This window comes from Oreochromis aureus, linkage group 3 (genome assembly GCF_013358895.1).
Source record: "Oreochromis aureus strain Israel breed Guangdong linkage group 3, ZZ_aureus, whole genome shotgun sequence".
In the NCBI taxonomy this organism is placed as follows: domain Eukaryota; kingdom Metazoa; phylum Chordata; class Actinopteri; order Cichliformes; family Cichlidae; genus Oreochromis; species Oreochromis aureus.
The window spans coordinates 38,659,251-38,681,198 of NC_052944.1; the positions used below are offsets into that span (position 1 = coordinate 38,659,251).

The 21,948-nt window shown below is 41.4% G+C and overlaps 2 protein-coding genes across 5 annotated transcripts; one reads left to right on the forward strand and one right to left on the reverse strand.

Annotated features, from left to right (window-relative positions):
- The first annotated feature begins 1,396 nt into the window (after positions 1 to 1,396).
- Positions 1,397 to 8,319, forward strand: tmem185 (transmembrane protein 185). Its single transcript, XM_031757933.2, has 7 exons — positions 1,397 to 1,625; positions 2,744 to 2,920; positions 3,893 to 4,100; positions 4,682 to 4,765; positions 4,884 to 5,060; positions 5,699 to 5,822; positions 6,269 to 8,319. The coding sequence occupies exons 1-7, from the start codon at positions 1,588 to 1,590 to the stop codon at positions 6,517 to 6,519; spliced, it is 1,059 nt and encodes a 352-aa protein (XP_031613793.1). The 5' UTR covers positions 1,397 to 1,587; the 3' UTR covers positions 6,520 to 8,319.
- mus81 (MUS81 structure-specific endonuclease subunit) lies at positions 8,133 to 18,417 on the reverse strand. 4 transcript variants are annotated; one of them, XM_039610194.1, is made up of 18 exons: positions 18,345 to 18,417; positions 17,943 to 18,093; positions 17,350 to 17,479; positions 15,819 to 15,907; positions 15,536 to 15,664; positions 15,369 to 15,449; positions 15,184 to 15,272; positions 14,391 to 14,573; positions 14,123 to 14,299; positions 13,608 to 13,735; positions 13,397 to 13,509; positions 13,016 to 13,135; positions 11,993 to 12,088; positions 11,567 to 11,695; positions 11,338 to 11,441; positions 10,240 to 10,323; positions 9,156 to 9,247; positions 8,133 to 8,221 (listed from the first exon to the last, which is right to left on the reverse strand). In XM_039610194.1, the coding sequence occupies exons 2-17, from the start codon at positions 18,081 to 18,083 to the stop codon at positions 9,181 to 9,183; spliced, it is 1,860 nt and encodes a 619-aa protein (XP_039466128.1). In that variant the 5' UTR covers positions 18,084 to 18,093; positions 18,345 to 18,417; the 3' UTR covers positions 8,133 to 8,221; positions 9,156 to 9,180. The 4 variants fall into 4 exon arrangements, with proteins under 4 accessions (XP_039466128.1, XP_039466127.1, XP_031613791.1 ...); XM_039610193.1 differs by having other exon boundaries at positions 8,137 to 8,221; positions 9,142 to 9,247; XM_031757931.2 differs by lacking the exon at positions 8,133 to 8,221 and having other exon boundaries at positions 8,470 to 9,247.
- Between the last annotated feature and the right edge of the window lie 3,531 nt (positions 18,418 to 21,948).

A 21,948-nucleotide genomic window follows, 5' to 3' on the forward strand; every position in this document is an offset into this window, starting at 1 on the left:
CACTTTTTCACACATATGCAGGTGTTATATTCTGTAATATGTATTATATATGGTTAAAATACATCAAATGCAAGTATACACACGTTTCATATAAACAGCCTATATAACTAATTAGCGTATAGTCCAATAAGAATATAATACATGATGCTGATCTGTTAAAAAATTAGTCCTACTTAAGTTTCACACTCTTTGTTCATTAGAAATGCATTCAAAAGTGTGTTGCATGCTTAAATTCACACAAAAAAGTCAGAAATCTGCACTGTCACAAACAAAATTATATATTATCACCAAAAATGTAAAACTAATTGTTCATGTTTTACTGGGTTAATGCACTTATCTTCATGCCATTTCCAGAATGTACTAATCAAACATCTGCACTCAAAAAAATGAAATTGGGTAGTTGTTAGATTTACAAGATTGAAACTTCTGATTTGAATGAAATAATTTCATGTTTCTATGATGACCATAATTAAATCAAATAGACAATTTGATGTAACCAATCAGTGTAAAATAAAATAAAATAAATAAAAATCAAATAACTTTACCATTAAAAATATTAAAAATAAAAAAAATGCTTTCACATATTTCATAAGTCTTGCACGAAATAAAATAAAATAAATCTATTTATATACACAGAATATTGAGCCATGTCTGCACAGTGTTATATTTTTAGTGCTTGCTTGATTAAAACATTGGGTACAACAACATCTGATATGTGGATAGAGGTGCATATATCCAAACCTTTACAGGCTTGCTGTGGGATACTTGTGCGCCCCTGCCTCCTCAGTGCCATGTGAAAGTGTTTTTTTTCCAAAGCTGGAGGGGTTATTACAAAAAAAGGGGGAAACTCACTGAGTCCAAGCACAGTGGAAAAAATATTATTTCTTAATAAGACTGAATAAAGTTTTCAGGAGCACAATCACTGTGTCATCATTTGAAAACACTGCAACAGTTTTACATAAACGTCTCCTGTCCTATTGGATTTATTTAAAGATAAAAATCAGGCTGATAAGTTTTTTGTTTTTGTTTTTTTTACATTGAAAGCGCTCTGTTACCATTACCCACATATTAATGAAAAACAGATTACATAAAAAAATAAACCACCACTTTTTATTTCTATGCAGAGACTGTTGCAAGACAGCCAAGAGGGCGTCACTAAGTGACAATAACGATTTATGACCAGCAGGTACGGGCTGTGTGCACATGAAGCCTCGGGAAACTTAAATTAAAAAAAAAAAAAAAACTTACATAAAAACAAATACCGGAAATTACCTTGACCTTGAATAATAATACAATTAGTAATAGTGTGAGTAGTAATGCTATTAGTACTAGTTTAGTCTCTGTAGTTTTTCCTCCAGGTCAGTAGGTGGCGATGATCCGGTCGATAAGATTAAATCACATGATTTCCGGCGGAACGTTAAGAAAAAAAAACAAAACACGGTGGTATGGCAAAGAGGCGGTGATGAAGCCAAGGCAGAAAGCTCAGTTACCGTCGATATTACTATGTGTAGCGTTCGGATTAGGAGGTGAAGGAGTGGACACCGAGGGGAAACCAATGTTAGCCAGTATCTCGTTGTTTTGTGCACCATGAATTTACGAGGGCTCTTTCAGGACTTCAACCCCAGGTAACGTAGCTGCGTCTCAGCTAGCACTGCAGCTAGTTAGCGTGGATTAAGTGTTCGGTGAGATGGTCTCTCCGCTGTTTGGAAAAGAAAACGTAATCAGACTTGTTTTATGTGTGGAAATCAAGTTCTTTTGTTTCTGGTTAACCTACGTGGATACTCCTTTATGAAGTAGCTAATGCTAACTAAAACCTAACCAAGGCCTGGCTAGCAGGCTAGCTGCTACCGCCGATGATTTGCTAGTTAAAGACAATTTAACGTTAATTGCAGTGGATTTTTGCTCTAGTTATGTCATGCTTTCTTTTCTTTACTTTTTTCGTTTCAATTGCCGCTTTTCGTTAAAAAACAAAGATAAAAATGATTTAAAAATGATTTGGCATTTGTCTACATACAGTAGGTAGGGTAGGTATGGGTACATAGAAAATATTGTGCAAAGCTTTGATGAAGGGAACAGGTTCAACAAAAGTCTCGGTCTGAACCAGGTAACTGCATCTGCACAGCTCTTTGTTTTATAAGTCCTACTGAGAGAAAAGCGCAGGTTGGGGTTAGAAGGATGTCAGGCTATCGGGCATACTCTTCTTCTCTCCGCTTCTTCTTTTAGGTTTTAACCCCAGCTGTTTTGCTTCTGGCATTATTGCCATTATATTTTGGGATTTGTTCGTTAAATTCATCTGTCTCATCTTCTCTGTCTAAAATGTAACCAAAATGTTATTTGTTAAAGTTGTTCTTCTTATGCTGGCCTGTCTTTCTTAAATTGGAGCAAGTTTGTCCACATGATTGCTGACATCTAAGACTTCACACCCTACATACAACGCTCAACAAATTTATCAAACTACCTGTCAAAAAAACAAAATATTAGAAATCTGTCACAAACTGTTCTAAGCTCTAAGCATTAACCATAACGCAAAGTTTAAAAAAGGATTCTTGTAATAACAATTCTGTTATGGCAGCTGTGGCATAAACCTTACATTTCAGCAGAGTCTATTACAGTTGTTAAACGTCATATAATAAAATTTCAACTGGAAAAAAGGAACTTTCCACATTTGCCTTTAACTATAAAAACTACAAAGCTGTGTCTTTTTCATCATCATGTCTTTAATTTTTCCTCTCTTCTCTTTCAGCAAGTTCCTGATCTATTCTTGCCTGCTGCTCTTCTCGGTGTTGCTGTCCTTGAGGCTGGATGGAGTCATCCAGTGGAGCTACTGGGCTGTGTTTACGCCAATATGGCTGTGGAAGCTGTTGGTCATCATTGGGGCGTCTGTGGGCACCGGAGTCTGGGCCCACAACCCTCAGTACAGGTTAGACTCTCTCACGTGCGTGTTTGTGCGTGAATTGGTGGATAAAGTGTAGACCGTCTGTAAAAAGAGAGATATCCACTGTTGCTTAGTCAAGTCCCCTTATGAAGCTTTTCCTCGGGCCATTAGAGCACATGAGCATATACTGGATGATCCTCTTTTTTTTTAAATTTTAATCATAATTTTTACGAATCGTATTTTATTCATTCTGACCTGAAAATAGTGATTGAGCCTGTAAAGAAATGAGGAAGTGTCTACTGGGGTAACAGAGCGAGGAAAGTGGAAGAATGCAGGGTCGGCTTCACTTTCCAGAGCCAGAAGCTCTGTCCATCTATTTTTACTGTCTGTGGTTTAAAGTAACTGGCAGACCGTGCACTGTGCACAGCTCTTTGCTTTGGTGTTAGATCAATAACTATATACTGTTACATTTACCAGAGCAGTACTGATTGTTAGAGAATGACACATTTGTTAGACAAAATAAATATGTAAATATGATGATGCTCACCCAGACTTCATCTTCTTATCCTCATGTTGTTGTTGTCGTCTCCTCTGCTGTGCTCTTGTTTTAGACTTTAATCACTGGCTTATTTTGATCATTTCACAGATATAATCAGCGGTCGCTGGTCTGCACTACAAATAATAAAATTTGCGCTGACAATTAAAATGCATAGCTTAACGAACGTGGCATCTGCACACAGTGAACACAGTCATAAGTTTGTCACATGGTGCTTAATGTAACTGCCAATATTAATGATACATGTGATTGTATAAAATATTTATATACGGTATATAGATGTTGACATTTACATTACCCTGCACAATGTTAATGCATTCATCTAGGAGAAGATTGGGAGCATAAATACACACATACATTATAGTATGGTGATAGCAGCAGCCCAGGTTCAGCTTGAATGCTGAGATCAGAGCACATGAAGCATTTTAACCTTTATGATGACCTTTTCTCTCCTCTGTCAGGGCTGAGGGGGAGACGTGTGTGGAGTTCAAGGCCATGCTGATAGCGGTGGGGCTCCACGTCCTGCTGCTGATGTTCGAGGTGCTGGTGTGCGATCGGGTAGCGAGAGGAAACTACTTCTGGCTTCTCGTCTTCATGCCACTCTTCTTTGTGTCACCCGTTTCCGTAGCAGCGTGCGTCTGGGGGTTTAGACACGACCGCTCTCTTGAGGTAAGGCAGCTGATTTTTATGAGGAAACTCAGAAACTGATCGTAAAATATCACAAAACTACAGTCAGACTCTTCCAGCTGTGTGTCAAGATTCAGTGTCAAAAGATTCATATTTTTGTTATCCTCAAATGTTTTATTCATCAATCTTTCGTCAAAGTTGTTTGAATGAAAGCCTGATCCATGTCTGTTGCTGTTAAGGCTACAGTTAGTGATTGTTTTAATTCTTCTGCATACTCTTTTTGCATTATCAGATTTAAGACAGTAAAGTCGCACTTTTTTAACAATCAGGTGTTTGTGTGAAAAAGCAAGAAATGGTCTCAAGGGAAGTGCTTTCTGTTAGTTGAAGGTATTCATGACCTTGCAGTGTGAAGGTCTTGGGTTTTAATCCACTGGCCAGCTGTGTAGCATTTGCCAGCATACCTCTTGGTCTTGTTTGGTCTTGTTTTTTTTTTTGCATTTTCTGCATGGCTTCAGATCATCATCTTCATATGTAAGATATGTGTAAAAGAAATTACAGTTAAAAATGAGTACAGTCCTGAACTTCTGTCCTGATCGTTTCTCGCTCCGTCTTCTTCTCCTCAGCTGGAGGTGTTGTGTTCAGTAAATATTCTGCAGTTCATCTTCATCGCTCTGAAGCTGGACAAGATCATCAACTGGCCTTGGCTGGTGAGGCACACGAAACACGCCACTTATTATGCTTCCACTGTGAGCGCCGTCTGTGCTGGTCCTGAAGCCCTCTTTGAGCTGGCTTTCATGAAACTCTGCCTGTGTTTGTGTGCTGCAGGTGGTGTGTGTCCCACTGTGGATCCTCATGTCCTTCCTGTGCCTTGTTGTCCTCTACTACATCATCTGGTCGGTCCTCTTTCTCCGCTCCATCGACATCATCGCCGAGCAGCGGCGAACTCACATCACCATGGCAATCAGCTGGATGACTATCGTCGTACCACTTCTAACATTTGAGGTGAGGCATAGAGTGTGCATCATTTCCTCTTGTTTAGAATGAGTAGTGGAGCAGAGGTTCTTACAGTATGAAATCAGATAGTTGATGTATTTACATCCATGCTGTAGACATTTTCATAAGCCTGAGCCCAGCTCTGCTTTGTCCTCTGCACCCTCCTCTCTATAGCTGTGAGTGGTCTCAGACTTGTAGCTGATTGATGGCTAAAGCAAAACGTAGGGGGTGCATTCGCTTTCTCAGATCTCAGAAAGTTTCAAACTGCATCTGCAGCGATTCGTAACCTGATCCTATCAGACGGATGGATTGTGGTCACGATCTTCACTCACTGTAAAATGCACACACACTGTTTCAGTCTACAGCTCATGCTCGTCTTCATTCTTTTCTTCTTTCTTGCTTTCAACAAATACAAACTAAAGTAATAAAATATATTATAAAGCAACATTGAACTTATGACGGGTGAAAAGCAATGCGAACTAAAGCACAGTTGAACAGTTTTATGTGGGCTGCGAATCACATTCAGCGCAGGCACGTGGACCATAAAGACAGACTCTGCTGTGGTGGCTGGCTCAAAAATCGCTGCACACATGCATGTTTTTCCTCCGGGCAGCAGGATGTCTGGTAACATTCACATGTCTTTACAGATCCTTCTGGTGCACAAGCTGGACGGTCACAACAGCCTGACCTACGTGTGCGTGTTCGTCCCTCTGTGGCTCTCCCTGCTCACACTCATGGCCACCACCTTTGGCCAAAAGGGAGGAAACCACTGTGAGTATCTGCAGATGGACTTGTAGTCCCTGCTGCTGCTGTTGTTTCAGGAACTAATCTGATAACTTTCCCCAAATATAGCTTCATTTATACTTTTATCTTGTGAGATTTGTCAGTTTTTGGACTGCAGGAAATAATCTTCTTCATCTATGAATGTGCTGATTGTCTTCTGTAAATCATTTGGTGTGTAAAATGTGAGGAAAAACAAATGAAAAGATTATATTTTGACTTTGTGAACGGCCTCTTTAGATGACTTATGTAAATGTAGACAAATAAGTTTTGAAAAAGCCTGAAAGTTTGAAATCTAAGATGAAGTATTTTTGTTATTCCTTTTAATTTCCTTTTAATCATTTATTTGGTCATATTTTAATAATATTAAACTTTGTTTGCAAATCAAAAAGGTTTTCATTGTTTCTCTCTTCTGCTCCGTCCTTATTTCCCATCAGGGTGGTTCGGCATCCGAAAGGACTTCTGCCACTTCCTGCTGGAGCTCCTCCCCTTCCTCCGAGAGTATGGCAACGTGTCCTACGACCTTCAACGTAGTGAGGACCCTGAGGCGGCCGAGGATCTGCCCGTCCCTGAACCACCGCCAAAGATTGCCCCCATGTTCCACAAGAAGACCGGTGTGGTGATCACGCAGAGCCCCGGGAAATACTTTGTCCCGCCGCCCAAACTCTGCATTGACATGCCGGACTAATGGCGAGTTGAAGCATGAGCAGTCGTGGGTGCCGAACTAATAAAGCCAAAACCGCTTCAGAGACTGTGTTTCTCTTGTTTTGTTTTAAATCCACTCTCCACTGAAGGATTTTGGCCCCCCCACCCTGAACTGTGCATCAGCATCCCAGCATGGGCAACTAAAACAGCGATGGATCCAAGATCCCTGCTGTTCTCCTGACTTCTTGCCTTTAAAGGGTGAAATCACGGAACTCACAGAAGGGACAGCTTTGTTTTCCACCTCTCGCTGGAGCCACACTGTTGTTGCTGACTCCCAGTTGTATCTGTGGTGAAGAAACATCCGAGACTCTGTTGTATCCAAACTTCAGGCTGACATGATGGTGACATCAGTGAGAACTGGATATGTGTAGACTGTAAATGTTCGCTCTGAACTGCTGAAGATCTTTGCTTTATGTTCAGAGGATGTCAAAAACAAAATCAACACTTTTCTGGGTTCATGACTGGGACCATTGGAGAGACTCTGGCTCCATACCGGGATCAGTGTAACCATGTCCTTCCGATTCTCTTCATCATTTAGGTGGACAAAACAAGGGTGTGGGGCTCAGAGGGAAAGTTTCTTTTTTTTTTTTCTTTTCTTTTGTTCAGGGCTGCCTTGGAGCAAAACTTGTGTGTCAGTGCATTGAAGCAGCTGTTGGGCGGCTTTCTGGTTACACAGTTGGAGAAAAGATTCACAGGGCTTAAATGTAGGGCTGTGCATGACTACACGATCCCCATTAGTCTGCCCCAAACATGCAAGTTGTTTTAAACTAATTACTCACATTGTATAGATTAATTGGTTCCACCCTGCTGTGCTGCAGACTCAAAAAGATGATAAATTCTGAAGGTTCTAGGTTCGGCTAAGAGGGAATTTCTTCACGGCCACCCCGAACAGGAGGAAAGAGTAAAGCTGTTTTCCAAAGCGTTCGTGCACTCTGCAAGCATTGCTTTAAGGCTACCCTTGAAGAAAAAAAAAGTATCTTTTCTTTAAAAAGAAAAGGAAATAGCACTTTGTTAACCTGTTCCAGGAGGAACCCCATTTGACTTGTCAGATTTTTCTATTCCTGTTTGTCTTTGTAAATAACACAACTTGTCAAGTTAGGGACCATAGTGGTGAAGAGAGTGGGCGGGGGGAAAAAAGTAAATTCACTCCTGATTTTTGATTGACTCTGCAAACTTTCTGCAATCCTCAATCTTATGAATGCAATCTGTGTGTGTGAGTGGCTGCGATTTTAAGGTGATGTAGCATCCTTTACATTAAACTGACAGCTTGGGTTTTTGATTGAAGAAGTAAAGAGTTGAGCGGGGTTTTGAAGCTAACACATATCGGCATTAAGTCTAACCGTGAAATAAAAATCTATTATTCTTTTACACTCGGTGTTCAAGGAGATAAAGACAGCGTGCCCTCCCCTCCTCTTCTACTTCTTTTTTTAAAACTCTCCCTTCTGTGCTGCAATTATGTTTTCTTCTCGTCATAGCTGTGGGATTGTCAGGTGTCACTAAACATACCGGGGTTTTGTTGTCTGTATATTTATTTGAGAATTAAACTGAGAAAGTAATCCAGCCCTGAATTATTCTTCACTGTGATCGTGCCACAAACAGTTCCTGCGCTGCGCTCTGGTCTAACAGTGCTTCAGTCGGTATGCAGCAGCCTCTCTCTGCCTCTTGGATCACTGATTGACTTCTTTCTGTAAAGTGGGTGAATATCAGAGATCAATTATATGGGACTGACACTGAAATATGATATTCATTGTTTTCTGGAATTAAACTCCATTGTCACAAGAAAGAACGATGTCACATCATGTTTTGTTTTTGATCCGGGTGTCCGTGGAAAAAGAAGCATTTAGTGACCGGAGTCCGCTGACATACAGTAGACTTTGTGCAGTACTGTACAAAAGTGTTTTCTTTATGTTTTACTGCCAAGGAGCCAGAGTTTCTTATAAAATTTTAAAGTGGTCTTGAGGTTTTCTGAAGGTCTTTTAAAGTGTCTTTCTGGATATTTTCAGTCTAATAACCAGTGCTGTGTCTACACATAACAGACAGTTAAATTGCAACACGTTTCCTGCCTCATCGCCCATATTAGACAGCTCTACAAAGAGATGAGTTTTAATTTCACCAGCAGTGAGTAAACTTATCAATAAAACCTGTGGTCGTGTAGCAATCTAATACTTAACATGCTCAGAAATGCACAGTTTTTCAAATCAAGTTTAAACTTTGTTTCTTCATGTTTGATGTGTTAAAAGATCTTATCAGATAATAGCAGCTCCTGAAGACCTCTCGAGGTACACAGGCTCCACTCCCATTAGTGTACATGAATGTCTGAGCAGTAACGCTGGACAAAGTGGAAAGGTTCAAGCTGGCTTACAGCTTTAAGACTTCAGCATCTGAGCACTGGATTTGGATTCTTACTATAAAAAGTTAACAGTGGCATTTAAAATAAACTTTATTTGTGCACTAATGGGATACGTCTGAACTTCTTCAAACAGGAATCTTTTAATATCAAAATATAGCAGTGTCTTGACATTTATATACACTTATACATAATCATACTCAAAATGATGTTGTTCAAGTAAAGGAGGACCTAAAAGTTAATGACTGTATAATTCACATTGTTGAGTATACTTTGGGACCATCTGCAGGGCCGCCTTCATGTCAGAGCGCCTTGTGTACAGTAGAGCTGATAAACTGTTCTGCTCAGAGCTGGACCCAGGTTCCTGAAAAACAAGCCAACAGGAGAAGGAATGAAGCATTCACGCACACACCCAAGGTCCTGTAGTGGTTTGTGGTGGTCCAAGTATCAACACCGGAAGTTCATGACATTAATTAAACCTCTCTTGTAATTCTTCCATCCATCGCTACCTTCCTCTCCACAACCACCTCCTTCAGCTCTAATCCAGTCGAGTAATAATAATCTCTCCAGTGTGTCCACCATGAACAGGTCTGACTTACTGCCGGCAATCTGAACAAAGCTCTCATTACCCTTGTACAGGGATCAGAAAGCCAGATATTCTATACTTGCAAAGTACTGTGAGAGGTGCATTCAAATGTCTTCTCCAAGTCTGCAAAACAGATGCCGACTGGCTCTGAATTTAAGCCACATTATTACTCTTGAAGCTGAGGTTGAACTATTGGATCCAGCACCCTGGCACAGACCTTCCCAACAAAGCGGATCATTCACAAGTTGGAACACTTTTCTTCAAAAAGGGGGAACGCCTCTCCAATCCAAGGGCACTGTCCCCAACTTCCACAGGATGTTGCAGAGGTGTCAACCAGAACACCTCCATAACATCGACAAGCTTAAGGAACTCTTGGCGAACCTCATCAATCTTAAAGTCCCTGCAACCAGTAAGTTTAATTAGCCATGTTCATGACCTCAGCCAGTCGTCCAATCACTGTCTCTAGACTCTACTTTCTCTTTGGAAGGTGTGTCAGTAGGATTGAGCAAATCCTCAAATAAAGTCTTCCTGTGCCCTCAGTTTAGGGCCCACAGCGTGGGCAGGAAGCTTCCTCCCCTTCCTGACGTGTCTGGCAGAATCACTTCAACACTTCGAGACAAAAGGTTTTGTTCCATTGCCTCTCCAAATTCCTTCCACAGCCATATTTTTGCCTACGAGCCCCTTCCTCGGGTCTGGCATCTCTGGTCACACCCAAATACTACACGCATCACTGGAGGAAGCCAGGAAAAACTGAAACTGTATTTACAAACCTTTTGAGCTTCCCGTATCGGATCGAGGAGAGGAGTTTCTCTTTCTCTGCTTCACTTGTGCACTGTTCATATGCTGTCAGAAGACTGAAAATGACAGAAAAAAAGAGAGATTTAATAAATAATCCCTCATATCTTACATTAGTATGGAGACACAGCGTGTCTTATGCCCTTCTTACTGCTGTGACGTATTCTGTGGGACACTCTGTTCACTCAGCATCCACAATATCCATCCCGCTAAAGTCTACTGCCATACTGACTTTTTAATCATCAAGTGCATCATCTTTTAAATATTCCTGCAATCAGATCCACATATCCTGAGGGTGCCTTCAGCTACTGTGTTTTTTTGGAACAAGATGCCTGCTGATGAGAGATCAACTAAATCTGTGCCGATTATGGTTGTGCACATTACAGAAGAAGAAGAAAGAAGAAAGGAAGAAGAAGAAAAACAAACCGCACTTATAATAAAGCGATATGATATGAAAATGCATTAATGCAAAAGACGTATAATTAAAATGTGGCAACTACCTCAACAAAAATTAACATTTGACATGATAACAAAACAATAGATCATCCATCCGTCTGTCCATTCTGAGCCCTTCCCAAATGACCGAACTCCTCACCCCATCTCTAAGGGAAAGCCCAGCCACCCATTTCTGCCGCTTGTATCCAGGATTATGTTCTTTTACGTTCAAAATAACTAATAACAAATAATAAAAAGATCAGGCTTAGATGAACAAATTAACAGAATTCTCTATAACAGCTCCACCTGCTGGCAGACGGCCGCAATGGTCATCATTTAAAATGTAAACAGATTAAAGCTGCTTGTTGATTTAAGGGAGTTAACAGACAGGTTAACAGACTAATTAATGGACTCCCAGCTGACTGAAGTCAGTTGTACACTTCTTTATGATGCACAGGAGGAAATGGCTCTAATCTAACAGGCAGCGACAATAGATAAGGAACCTTAACTATTGGAGATCATAATCCCTCCTGGTCTTTATTTTTCGTCTCTCTCTTTTGACTGTTAACTTAAGATAAAAGCAAATCAGGAATACCCAGTGAGTTGCGGAGTATGCAGTATACTATACTACGAGGTACCTGTGGGGCGTGCTGTAGTGCTCCAGTATAGCAGCTGCTTTGTCTCCAGACAATCCGCTGATCTGCATCAGCTGTCTGGCAAACACTTCTCTCACCGTCTGACACTACAGGGGAAGAAAATAGTGAAGCCAGGATTAGAGACGATCATCAAGACAACCAGTTTAATTCAGGCTTTTGAAGCCGATTCACAGAAATATGGCCAAAAAACCCCCCAAAAACCAAGACGCACCTTGTTTTTGACTGCACCGTGGTTGAACTCTGCAAAAGACATGAGAGAGCAGGAGGGGAGCCCTCTCTCCTCTTCGTCACTGCCTCCATCGCCCTCCAGCTCTCTGGAGCGACAGATCAGCGTTCGGTTCTGAAAAAGGTTTAAACAGAAAAAAAAACACCACAATTAAGAAAGATGTAAGGCTGATTTTGTTATGTTAAGTAAAATGATCCCCATGGCCCAACTAACAAGTGTTGTTATGCAGCAGAGACGTGCACACAGGTGGAAACTGGTGCTACTTGATCCTAATGCGACAGCATATTTTACCAGCACCAACACAGTGAGAAACGAGGATAAAACACATAAAAGAAGAAGAAATAATTGATAAAAATAAGAGCGTTTTCATTTGCAACCATAAAATTGGAACATGTATCTGTTTGTGTTTACCTGGTACAGTTTAGTCAGGAATCTCGTCATGATGGTGAGGTACGCCGCCGACTCCCTCACATCCTGGACTCTCTTCACAAAGAAACCGTCAACCACCTAACACGCGCACACACACACACACACACACACACACACACACACACACACACACACACACACACACACACACTCTATGTAAATACCATACACATAAAACATCTGCACATCATAAACAACTTCAACTAACAGAGGATTGGTTATTTTTTAGTTAATAGTCGAGGTGAGAAAGTAACTGTTGTGTGCTTTGTGTGTTTATATGTTACGGCACTGGTCAGTAATGTAGCTCAGAGCCAGACAAGCAATGCTGTTAATACATCTAATCATGATATGAATGGTAAAAAAATGTAACAAAACTCAAATATTGGCAAGTTTCACAGATACAGTTCTAATTATTAAAAATAAATGCATCATACATCAGCAAAGAAATTAGACAAAATACAAATCAACTGTCACTGACACAATCATCTGTAGAGTTTACAGAGGTTGGTCTGAAAAAGAGAAAATATCCAAGGGAGCGGTACTCTGGGTGTAAATGTCCTGTTGATGTCAGAGGTCAGAGGTCAGAGGAGAATGGTCGGGCTGCTTTGAGCAATCTGGTCTCCTGACACTTCTGTCAGCTACAAACAGGAAACTGAGGCTATAATTCACACAGGCTCACCAAAGCTAGACAACAGAAGATTGGACAAACCTCGCCTGGTCTGATGTCTCTCAATTTCAGCTGCAACTTTCAGATGGAAAGATAAAAATCTAAAGTAACCAACAGGAAAGCATGGATCTTTCTCGCCAAAGTTTCGGGCTGATGATGAAAGGGTGTCGGGGATATTTTCTTGGCACAATTTCGGCTCGTTAGTATGGTAGAGATGCTACCCAGGTGCCACAGTGTACCATCTGCTGATGGCCGCGCCCAGCAGGATAACCCAACATTTGTTTCGGTCTGAGTGCGACCCATGTGGCCCTACACAGTACCCCAAGTGTGCACTCTACCTGTGTGTTGACTATGGCCTGCTGCAGTGTAGTTTCAGGTAAGCTCAGGTGAGAAGCAGCTGATCCACACTCCTCCACTAAATAGATGGGCTTACGAAGGCCGCACCTCTTCAGCCGGAACTGATGGAGAGAAGAAAACAGATGAAACAAAAGCAGGAGTGGCTCCTGCAGCCTGACGTGAGACGAGGAACGAGCACCGGGTTCTGATGACGTCACTACTTTATTTTTATTTATTTTTTCACATTTTTACTCATATAAATTGAACTTAGTTTGGGTTCATCTTGCTTGTAAAAAGCACAAATCGTCACCTGTAATTTTGAAGGCGACGTGCCACCTCACCGATTAATAACTGGATTGGATAAAACCGTGCTGCACACCGACCTTCTGTTCCCTGAAGCGTCCATCGATGATGCTGCCGCACAGGTCGTCCATCCTCTTCCTCTCCACTATGTAATCAAGGACGAGCTCCCTGCCTACAGGCGCTCGCAACTGACCTGAGACACAATAATCATCGCTGTAGTTAAACAGGTGGGGCGCGGGATCCCGCCCATCAAACATGAACACTCCCATTCTCTCCTCCTGTATGTGTTACCTGCAACAGGTGCCACCTTTTCCCGAGCCACCCACAGGAAGTCCCCGACGTTTAGTTTCCTGATGTCAAAGTTGACTCCGTTCCTCTGAAGCTCTTTGACCAGCTCCTGCTTACGATGGTGACTCCCACTACATAATAAGCAAATACATAAACAATTAAATTTTATTTATTAAGGTGCTTCACATTGTAAGATAAAGATCCTACAAAAATACGGTGAAAACCCAACAATCAGCTGATCCCCTATGAGCAACCACATGGCGACAGTGGGAAGAAAAAACAGGAAGAAACCTCCAGGATATTACCCAGAATGGAGCGCAGCATCGTGTAAGAGCAGTTATCGCATGACAACACAATAACAACAGTTAGGTTAGTAAATGTGAATGACTGTGATAAATACTGATGATATTAATACACATATGTATATGTACACTGTTTTTTATATATTTTTTATATATTAAAATTCATCAGTAACATCAGTAACGTGTTTCTTCGATGTTAGAAGGCAGATCTCTTACCCAGTGGTCTCGATGAAGTCAACACAGAGCATAATTTCATACGTTCCGGGTAGGAGACATTCTGCGTTCGGCTTTCTGCTTGTCGTCGTCGCCTGTGAATTCTGTGGTTTCCCAGATGAACGCACGTCGTCCACGTTGCAGCTAACCTGAGTGATGGCGGCTCGTCTTTCTGTAGGGCTGTGGAAAGAAGAGGAATGTTTCATTCCGAGAGGGGGAAAAAAAACTGAAAAAAAGGAGATGAGGATTCACTTTTTTAGTTTCCACTCACTGTATTCTGTTCTCCTCCTCCTCTTCTTCACCTTCATCACTACCAGTGAGGTCTACGACGTTATCATCTTCCTCAGTCACCTCTAACTCACTTCTAACCTCCTCTCTGTCCCCGTCTGTGTTCGTCTGCTCTACTGATGCCAGTCGCTCGGCCAAAGCCAGACCTCCTTCTGTCAGAGAATACCTGAAAGAAGCACAAAGTTAGTCAGGAAAAAACACTGCATGGTGGATTACATCTTTGTCATCGTTGTGAGGACGCAGTTTAAACTTATAGCTGAAACAGCAACGACTGTTAAGTTTTAGCAGCAAGTGCGACAACAAAAACCAGCCAATAAGCATCAACTTTGTCAAATACAGCAGAAGAGAGAGACTGATGTCAGTTCATTGTTTTGTTGTTAAGTATTCTTCTTCTCAGCACAGCAGATCATCTGCCTCCATCTCACCCTATCCCTATCTGCAGGTCCTCCTTCACTGCATCCACCTCTGTGGCCACCTTTCCTCCTGCCTGCCAGCTCCACATTATGCATCTACTGTCCCTGCTCTGCACATGTCCAAACACCTCAGCCTTGCCTCTTTGTCTCCAAGCCTGAGACTTCAGCCTGAGCTTTCCCTCTGATGCACTTATTCTAATCCTGTCCAACTAAGTCAAAAGCTTAATTTCTAAAAAACATGTTTTACCACCTAAATTAGCCGCACTTAAAACACTAAATACGCTGATAAGCCGACTTCTACAAGACTAAAAGAAAAGAAGTGAGGTTACAGTAAAAGCACTGACACGCTTCAAGCGGCCGTACCTTGCGGGATTGTGAGTCTTTATCAGCAGGTTCTTCTGGATCAGAGTGCTGACTGAGCTCCAGGCGGTGTACTTACTGCCTAAATCAGGCTGCAGACAGAGAAAATGAAGGATGGACACTTCATAAGAAGAAGGCGTGCACGCAGACGGATGAAGAACACATGAGATCAAAGTGAAAACACCCACCACAGTGAACGATTTGTCACAGAGATGCTGAGCTTCTGTCTGCAGCTCCATCTTAAACATGTAACCTTTACTACCAGGGACCTAGACAGAAAGCACACGGCGATAATGAAACACCAATTTAACGCTGATTGACGCTGCAGTAGTTGGAAGAAAGAGGAAAAGTGTACCTGAGTTTCTTTGTAAAGAGTCAGCAGCACAGCATAACCCCCGGACCTCCTCTGGGGGACATACTCCCTCTTCTTCTTCCTCCCTCCATCTCCTCCTCCATCCTTTCTTTGATCACCTGCAGCATTTTTCTTTGAGGAAAAAATAATTACACACTGTAATCTAAACACATCCCCTCATACTGCAAATATCTGGCTGGGTTTTTTTTGTTGTCGTTTCACAAAAAGCATTTATTGGTGTGAAGGAAAATATTTACTTCCATCTCCTCTGTGTTTCCAACTTTACCTTTTTGGATGGAGCCAGAATGATGTTATTGTCTGATCGGCCAGGAGGGGGCGCTCCTTTGGGGAGAGCGTGTATAGAAGCGTCAGCACCTGGAGCAGAGGAACAGGTGCAGACATGGGAGCTGGGTAAACTGGTTGGTTTGTGATATGTGATTTTCACCCACGAGTAAATATCATTTAGAGGTCACTGGACAAGGCTCACGTATCTCTGCAATGGTTTGTTCGAAGAACACGATCCAGTTTCATTATTTTTTACGAAATTTTTTTGTTCCCTAGTTTTACTAATTTTAGAATATTTTTACAGAGTCCCACCATGATACCTTCTTTGTTTTATGAGATGTTGTATACTGGGAAATAAAAGAAGATTACTTCAATTTGCCATGTATTCTTTCAGTTCAATATATGTTGATGGGGGGTTTGTTTTACAGGGTAAAATATACCTGACATTAATGATAATGTTACAAAACTGCTTTCAGTGATCTGGGGTTAAGCTTCCATCAAAAGCTCACTTCCTCTACTTTAAACGGACTTAATCTTGGTTCCTTTAATGTTTTATGATTTGATGCAAAACTACAGACACTGAAAGCAACATAAGTGTTATTGAGAGGGCAACAATTACATAACTACAAATTTCCGGATTTGCAAAGTAAACTTTGCAATGATGCATTTTTTTGTATGAATTTCTACAGTTTTGCTCTTAATTCTACTTTTTAATCACAAGCTCATTTTGTTTGATTGCCTGATCATTGAGGACATACAAAATCCAGAATGACCAGGCTCCATTATATCTCAAACACCTCGTAGTACCATCTGAAAGAGCACTTCTCTCTCAGACTGCAGGCTTACTTGTGGTTCCTAGGGTAGGATTTAAAAGTAGAATGGGAGACGGAGCTTCAGCTTTTAGACCCCTCTTCGGTGGAATCAGCTCCCAGTTTGGATTCCAGAAACAGCCACCCTATCTAATTATAAGTTTAGGCTTAAAACCTTCCTGTTTGATAAAGCATATAGTTAGGACTGGATCGGGTGACTCTGAATCCTCCTATATTAGTGCTTCTAAAAACTTCTAAAGAGAGGTTACTCTGGGACTTCCCATGATGCACTGAGCCTTTCTTCTCCACTCCCCTCTTTCCACTTCTGATGTGTTTAAATGCCACAGCTGCATGTCAGAAACTTTTGTCTCGTCTCCCTCATAGTTTGTCCATGGTCTCCTTGTGTTACTAATGTCAGATGGCTGCCCTTTCCTGACCCTGGTTCTGTCGGAGGTTTCTTCCTGTTAAAAGGGAGTTCTTCTTTACCACTGTTGCCAAGTGCTTGCTCATCGGGTACTTCCTGATTCTTCCTCTCTATCACTTTTAAAAGGCCTTGAAGCGGTTGTTGTTGTGAATTGATGCTGTATAAAGAACACTTAATTTAAACAGTGAAGAAAAGTAACACAAATGTACACATACAGTGAAATCTAGTCTAGTTCTGTACTGTAAACATTTTAGCATGTGCTTTGGATCATCTTATCCACCCATGCGTTTGCTCCTTACCGTTCTCTCTATAATACCGTTGCAGCTTTTCATCCAGTATCTTACAGATGCCGTCTCCGAAGTTTTGGAGGATCTTTGCCTCTTTGGCGTTCTTCAGCGGCAGTGGATATTTATTGAGTGAGTTGATGGCCTTGAGAAAGACAGCAGCACACAAAAATGAATATAAATTAGCCATTTCTGCTTTCCTGGTGATTTTCACATTGTCCTTCAAAAATGGAAACTTTGTAGGCACATGGAAGGATTTTATTGGTTATATTTGTCCACAGTGGTGCAGTGGTTTGTGCACCTCACAGCAAGAAGGTTCGTGGTTTGAACCTGCCAGCCAGCTGAAGCCTCTATGGAGTCTGTGACTGCATGGCTTACCTCTGGGTACTCCAGCATCCTCCCGCAGTCCATGCATGCATTTCAGATTAACTGGTGTTTCTAAATTGACTGTAGATGTGCCTGTGTCTGTGTGTTAGCCCTGTGATGAGCTGTCGGCCCAGGATGTACCCAGTGATAGCTGGGATAGGCTTCCGCCCAGGAGCCAACCAGGATCCTTCTTGCTTTAACGCGAGGTTGCTAACCCCTGCTAACCGCTACATCCTCTGTACCTTCTGGTAGGTGTACTGGATCTTCAGTCCTTTCTCCTTCGCCTCGTCCCGGAGCTCGGTGAGCCACTTGAGGAACAGCGGGTTCGGGCACGAGGGCAGGGCGCGTTTCCGACCCAACCGGACCGGCTCGGTGGCGGGCATCCCGCGGGATCTGTCGGGAAAAGCAGGAATCGTTTTTAGACTTCCATAAGAAAATCATCCAGGATATCGCCTACTGCAACACCACGTGATGATGAATGAAAACACTGGCGCATTTAGCCCGTGTAAGAGAAAATCAACCCCAAATAAAGTTTTTCAAACAAGCTCCGGGAGCTCCGAGGGGACAAAAACGTGTGTACAGACAGTTGGATCAGACAGAAATGTAAAGGGGAAGCTGTGTGGGTGTCCGATAATGCTGATTACCTTTCAGTTGTTAACCTAAAACGGCTGCTGGCGCCTTGTATTCAAAGACAGAGCTTACTTCCTTATTGACATAAGTCACGTGACAAAAAGGGACTGGAAGGCCCAAAGCATCCTAATGTGAAGAGTGGCCTCTAGTGGCGAAAGAGGCAATAACCGGGCAACCTGTGACCTGAAAAACTTTATTTAAAATCACACTCTATGTTGAATAACCTAAGGCAACACAAAGACAGCATAAAGTTTGAAAATTGAACATTTATTTTTAGCTTTAGAAAAACCCGATACTAATTTAAAAAGGAAAAAAGAATTGTTGTTCTTGGTTGATGCAGGTCTCCAGCTGTCTGAAATGGTTTGTGGCCTCCTGTTTTTCAGAATTATCCAGATGTATTCAGTGGTTGCATTTTTCCACAGAGCCTTCCAGCATACATCATATGCCAAGTAATTTGATATTGTCTTACTGAAATATGTAAAGCTCTCCTTTGATAAAGATATGTAGACATTAGCACATATGCTCAAAAATGTGCAGCACTTCAGACGAGTGCACATTCCCCTGATAGGAGCGCTAATGCACTGTCGTACCATCACAGATGCATTTGAATTGTTCACTGATAACACGTAACATGATCCGTCTCTTCTTTAGCCGGGATGATGTCATGATTCCCAGAAAAGATTTTCAGATTTTCAGATTTATTAGAACACAGCATAGTTTTCAACTTATATATGAGCTCAGGGTCAGAGACTGCTGCAGATTTTCACCATCTTGGTTTTTGTTGTTGTTTGTTTTTCTTTTCATTACTGGAGGCTAGAAGTCCGGCAAAGAGAGAAGTGGCATAGGCAAAAGAAAAAGTTTACCGTGTCCTGAATAGACTGGCTAGGCAACAAAATTTGTGAAATGTGCTATATAAATAAAATTTATTTATTTACTTAGTACTTACTAAATTGTGCTGGAAAGGATGTGCAGGATGTTCGGGTGATTAAGGATGGAGGTGGAAAGGTGCTAACGAGTGAAGAGAGTGTGCTGAGAAGATGCAAGGAGTGCTTTGAGGAGCTGATTAATGTAGAAAATGAGAGCGAGAGAGACGGATGAGGACAGTTGGTGAATCAGGACATGCTGACAAAGTGGGTGCAGCTACGAAGAGGTAGGTGTATGAAGATGTCTAGGAGAGTTTTTAACCAGATTGTTCAACAATTCTGGAGAATGAGAAAATACCTAAAGAGGTCAGGGATTGAGTAAGATGGAGGCAGATGATCGACTGTGATGACCTTTAAAGCCAAAAGAATATTAAAAAGGAACATTTAACTTAGATCAGTGGATTCAGCATTGAAGCATTTGCACTGAAAATAATTTTAGAAGTCTTTCTGAGGCTTTGGAGTGATTTCCACTGCAGAATAATGTCTGTTTTTAATGTAGTTCCACCTGTTGGCTCAAAGGACACAGCCATTTATGACTGGTTTTCAGGCTCGCCCAGATTTCAACTTTACCAAACTAAACTAACCTCTAAGCTCACACTCGCGTTTAAAGAGTGCCATGAGAGGCTCTTTTTACATCCCGTCCTCTTACACAAATAACTTCTAACACAATATAAACAGAAGCGGTAGGAACAAATTGCCTAAAACCACAATGTCAACCATGTGGAGTTACTACAAGTCAGCAGCATTAATCTTCAGGTCAACACAAATATCTTTAAATTTTAATGAACCTAAGCAATTCAACAGTCTTAGAAAGCACATAAAAATATACATACAGGAAAATGTCAATAGTCCTCTTATGTGGAATATTATTCATTAACAATGTGTGAAAAGGGAAGGTGTGAACAACTGTACAACTTTCAAACTTCTGTTTCAGTTAACTTCCAAGACCGTTATCTTGTCGTCACCTGAGTCTTTTTACACATATCCTGAGGCTGAAGCAGTCTCCTGGAATCCTCCAACAAGACCGGACAGAGATCAGGAATCCGACCTCACCCTCCCAACCACTGCCTCTACCTCTCTCTAGCGCACACACAGCCAAACAGTTGGGAAAGGTAGCATAATTAGCGACTAACAGCAACAAAACAAGGCGGTGGTGTGAAATGAAATGCCGTTGCTAAAGCTGTTGCAGTGCAATAGAAAGGGGTTGGTCTGGGTGGACTGAAAGGCAGAACAACAAAGCTATTTGAGGATTTATACAGGAAGCTCTAGAAAATCCACCAATGAGACTTCAGATCGGCTTTACTGCTTTATATTTGAGCGGATATAATGACACTGAACACACAGCCCTATGTAGAAATATGGACTTAAAGATTTAACAGTCATTTGTACCAAGAACTCAGGAGCAGTAATAACAACTAAGGCTGTGGTCAGAAATGTACATCCACTCATCATGGGCCTGAACGTCGTGGTGATTTGGGGCTTTTAATGATTTCTTTAAACTGTTCTTTGTCCAGGGTGGAATGATTTTACGGCATACAGCATCTTAAATGACTTTAAAAAACAACAATTGGGTGCACAAGTTGCAATCTATTTTGAATTTTCTCTAATTGACACAGGTATAAAAGTATAAATGCAGGATCAAAACACCCCCACTTATTTCTGGTTAAATGTCCCTTAGCAAGTTGTGCCTCAGCCAGAAGCTTTTGGTAGCCATATCAAGCTTCTGTCATAATGCTAGCTTGATATTTGATCAATTTTCTTGGCGCAATTGGTAAGTTTCCTGGGACAGACCCAGCTGTTAAGCGAAGTCTACATATTTTCAGTAGGGTTGAGGTCAGGCTTAATGTTAGCTTAATTTATCCATTCTAAAACCAGTTTCAATCTGTGTTTGGGATCATAGTCCTGTTGGAATACCCAACTGTGTCCAAGTTTCACCCATGTACGTACCAGTACAACTGGCAGCAAAACAGCCCCAGATCATGATGCTACCACCACTACCATGCTTCACAGCTGGTACAGTGTTCTTAGGTTTACAGCCTCACCTTTACACCTATAAACATACCTGCGAGGGCAAAGAGCTCCATATTTGTCTTGTCTGAACATAAAACTTTCTTCTTCTTCCAGATCTCGGCAAAGTGAACTGATGATCTCTAAATCTGCATTTGTTTAGAAACGACTCCAAGAGATTTTCCCAATGTGTGTAAATCTATAACTCTTCTTCTTAGATCCTCATTTGGTTCCTTAGACGTTGCCATTGTTATGAGCATTGGTCAGTCCAAAGAGTGCTGTCCAACAAATCCTTTCTATGCTGACAAAGAGAAACTACCAGTTGTAATCAAACATGATTATTGGTGAGGAGTTAATACGCCTTGGCCTTGTCAGGCTATAGTGGTAACATATTTTATGAGCTATGCTCCTGTTTTTAACAACATGATTAAATGTCTCATTTTCTCCTTGTGTTCTGTATGTAAAGCAACATACTTTTTGGCCCTGGCAGGTTTCCCCTCAGAGCCAATAAAGTTTGCTTTACTTTCTTACTTTATTTACTTTTACTTCATCACAGCTGCTTTTCAATATATTTTACATATACTTTCTATACTAAACATTTCCAGGGGTACTGCTTTCAAACTCACAGACACCTCAAGAACCTCATTACTATGTAACTATACTTTTATGTTTCAGGAGTCCCTTCCTT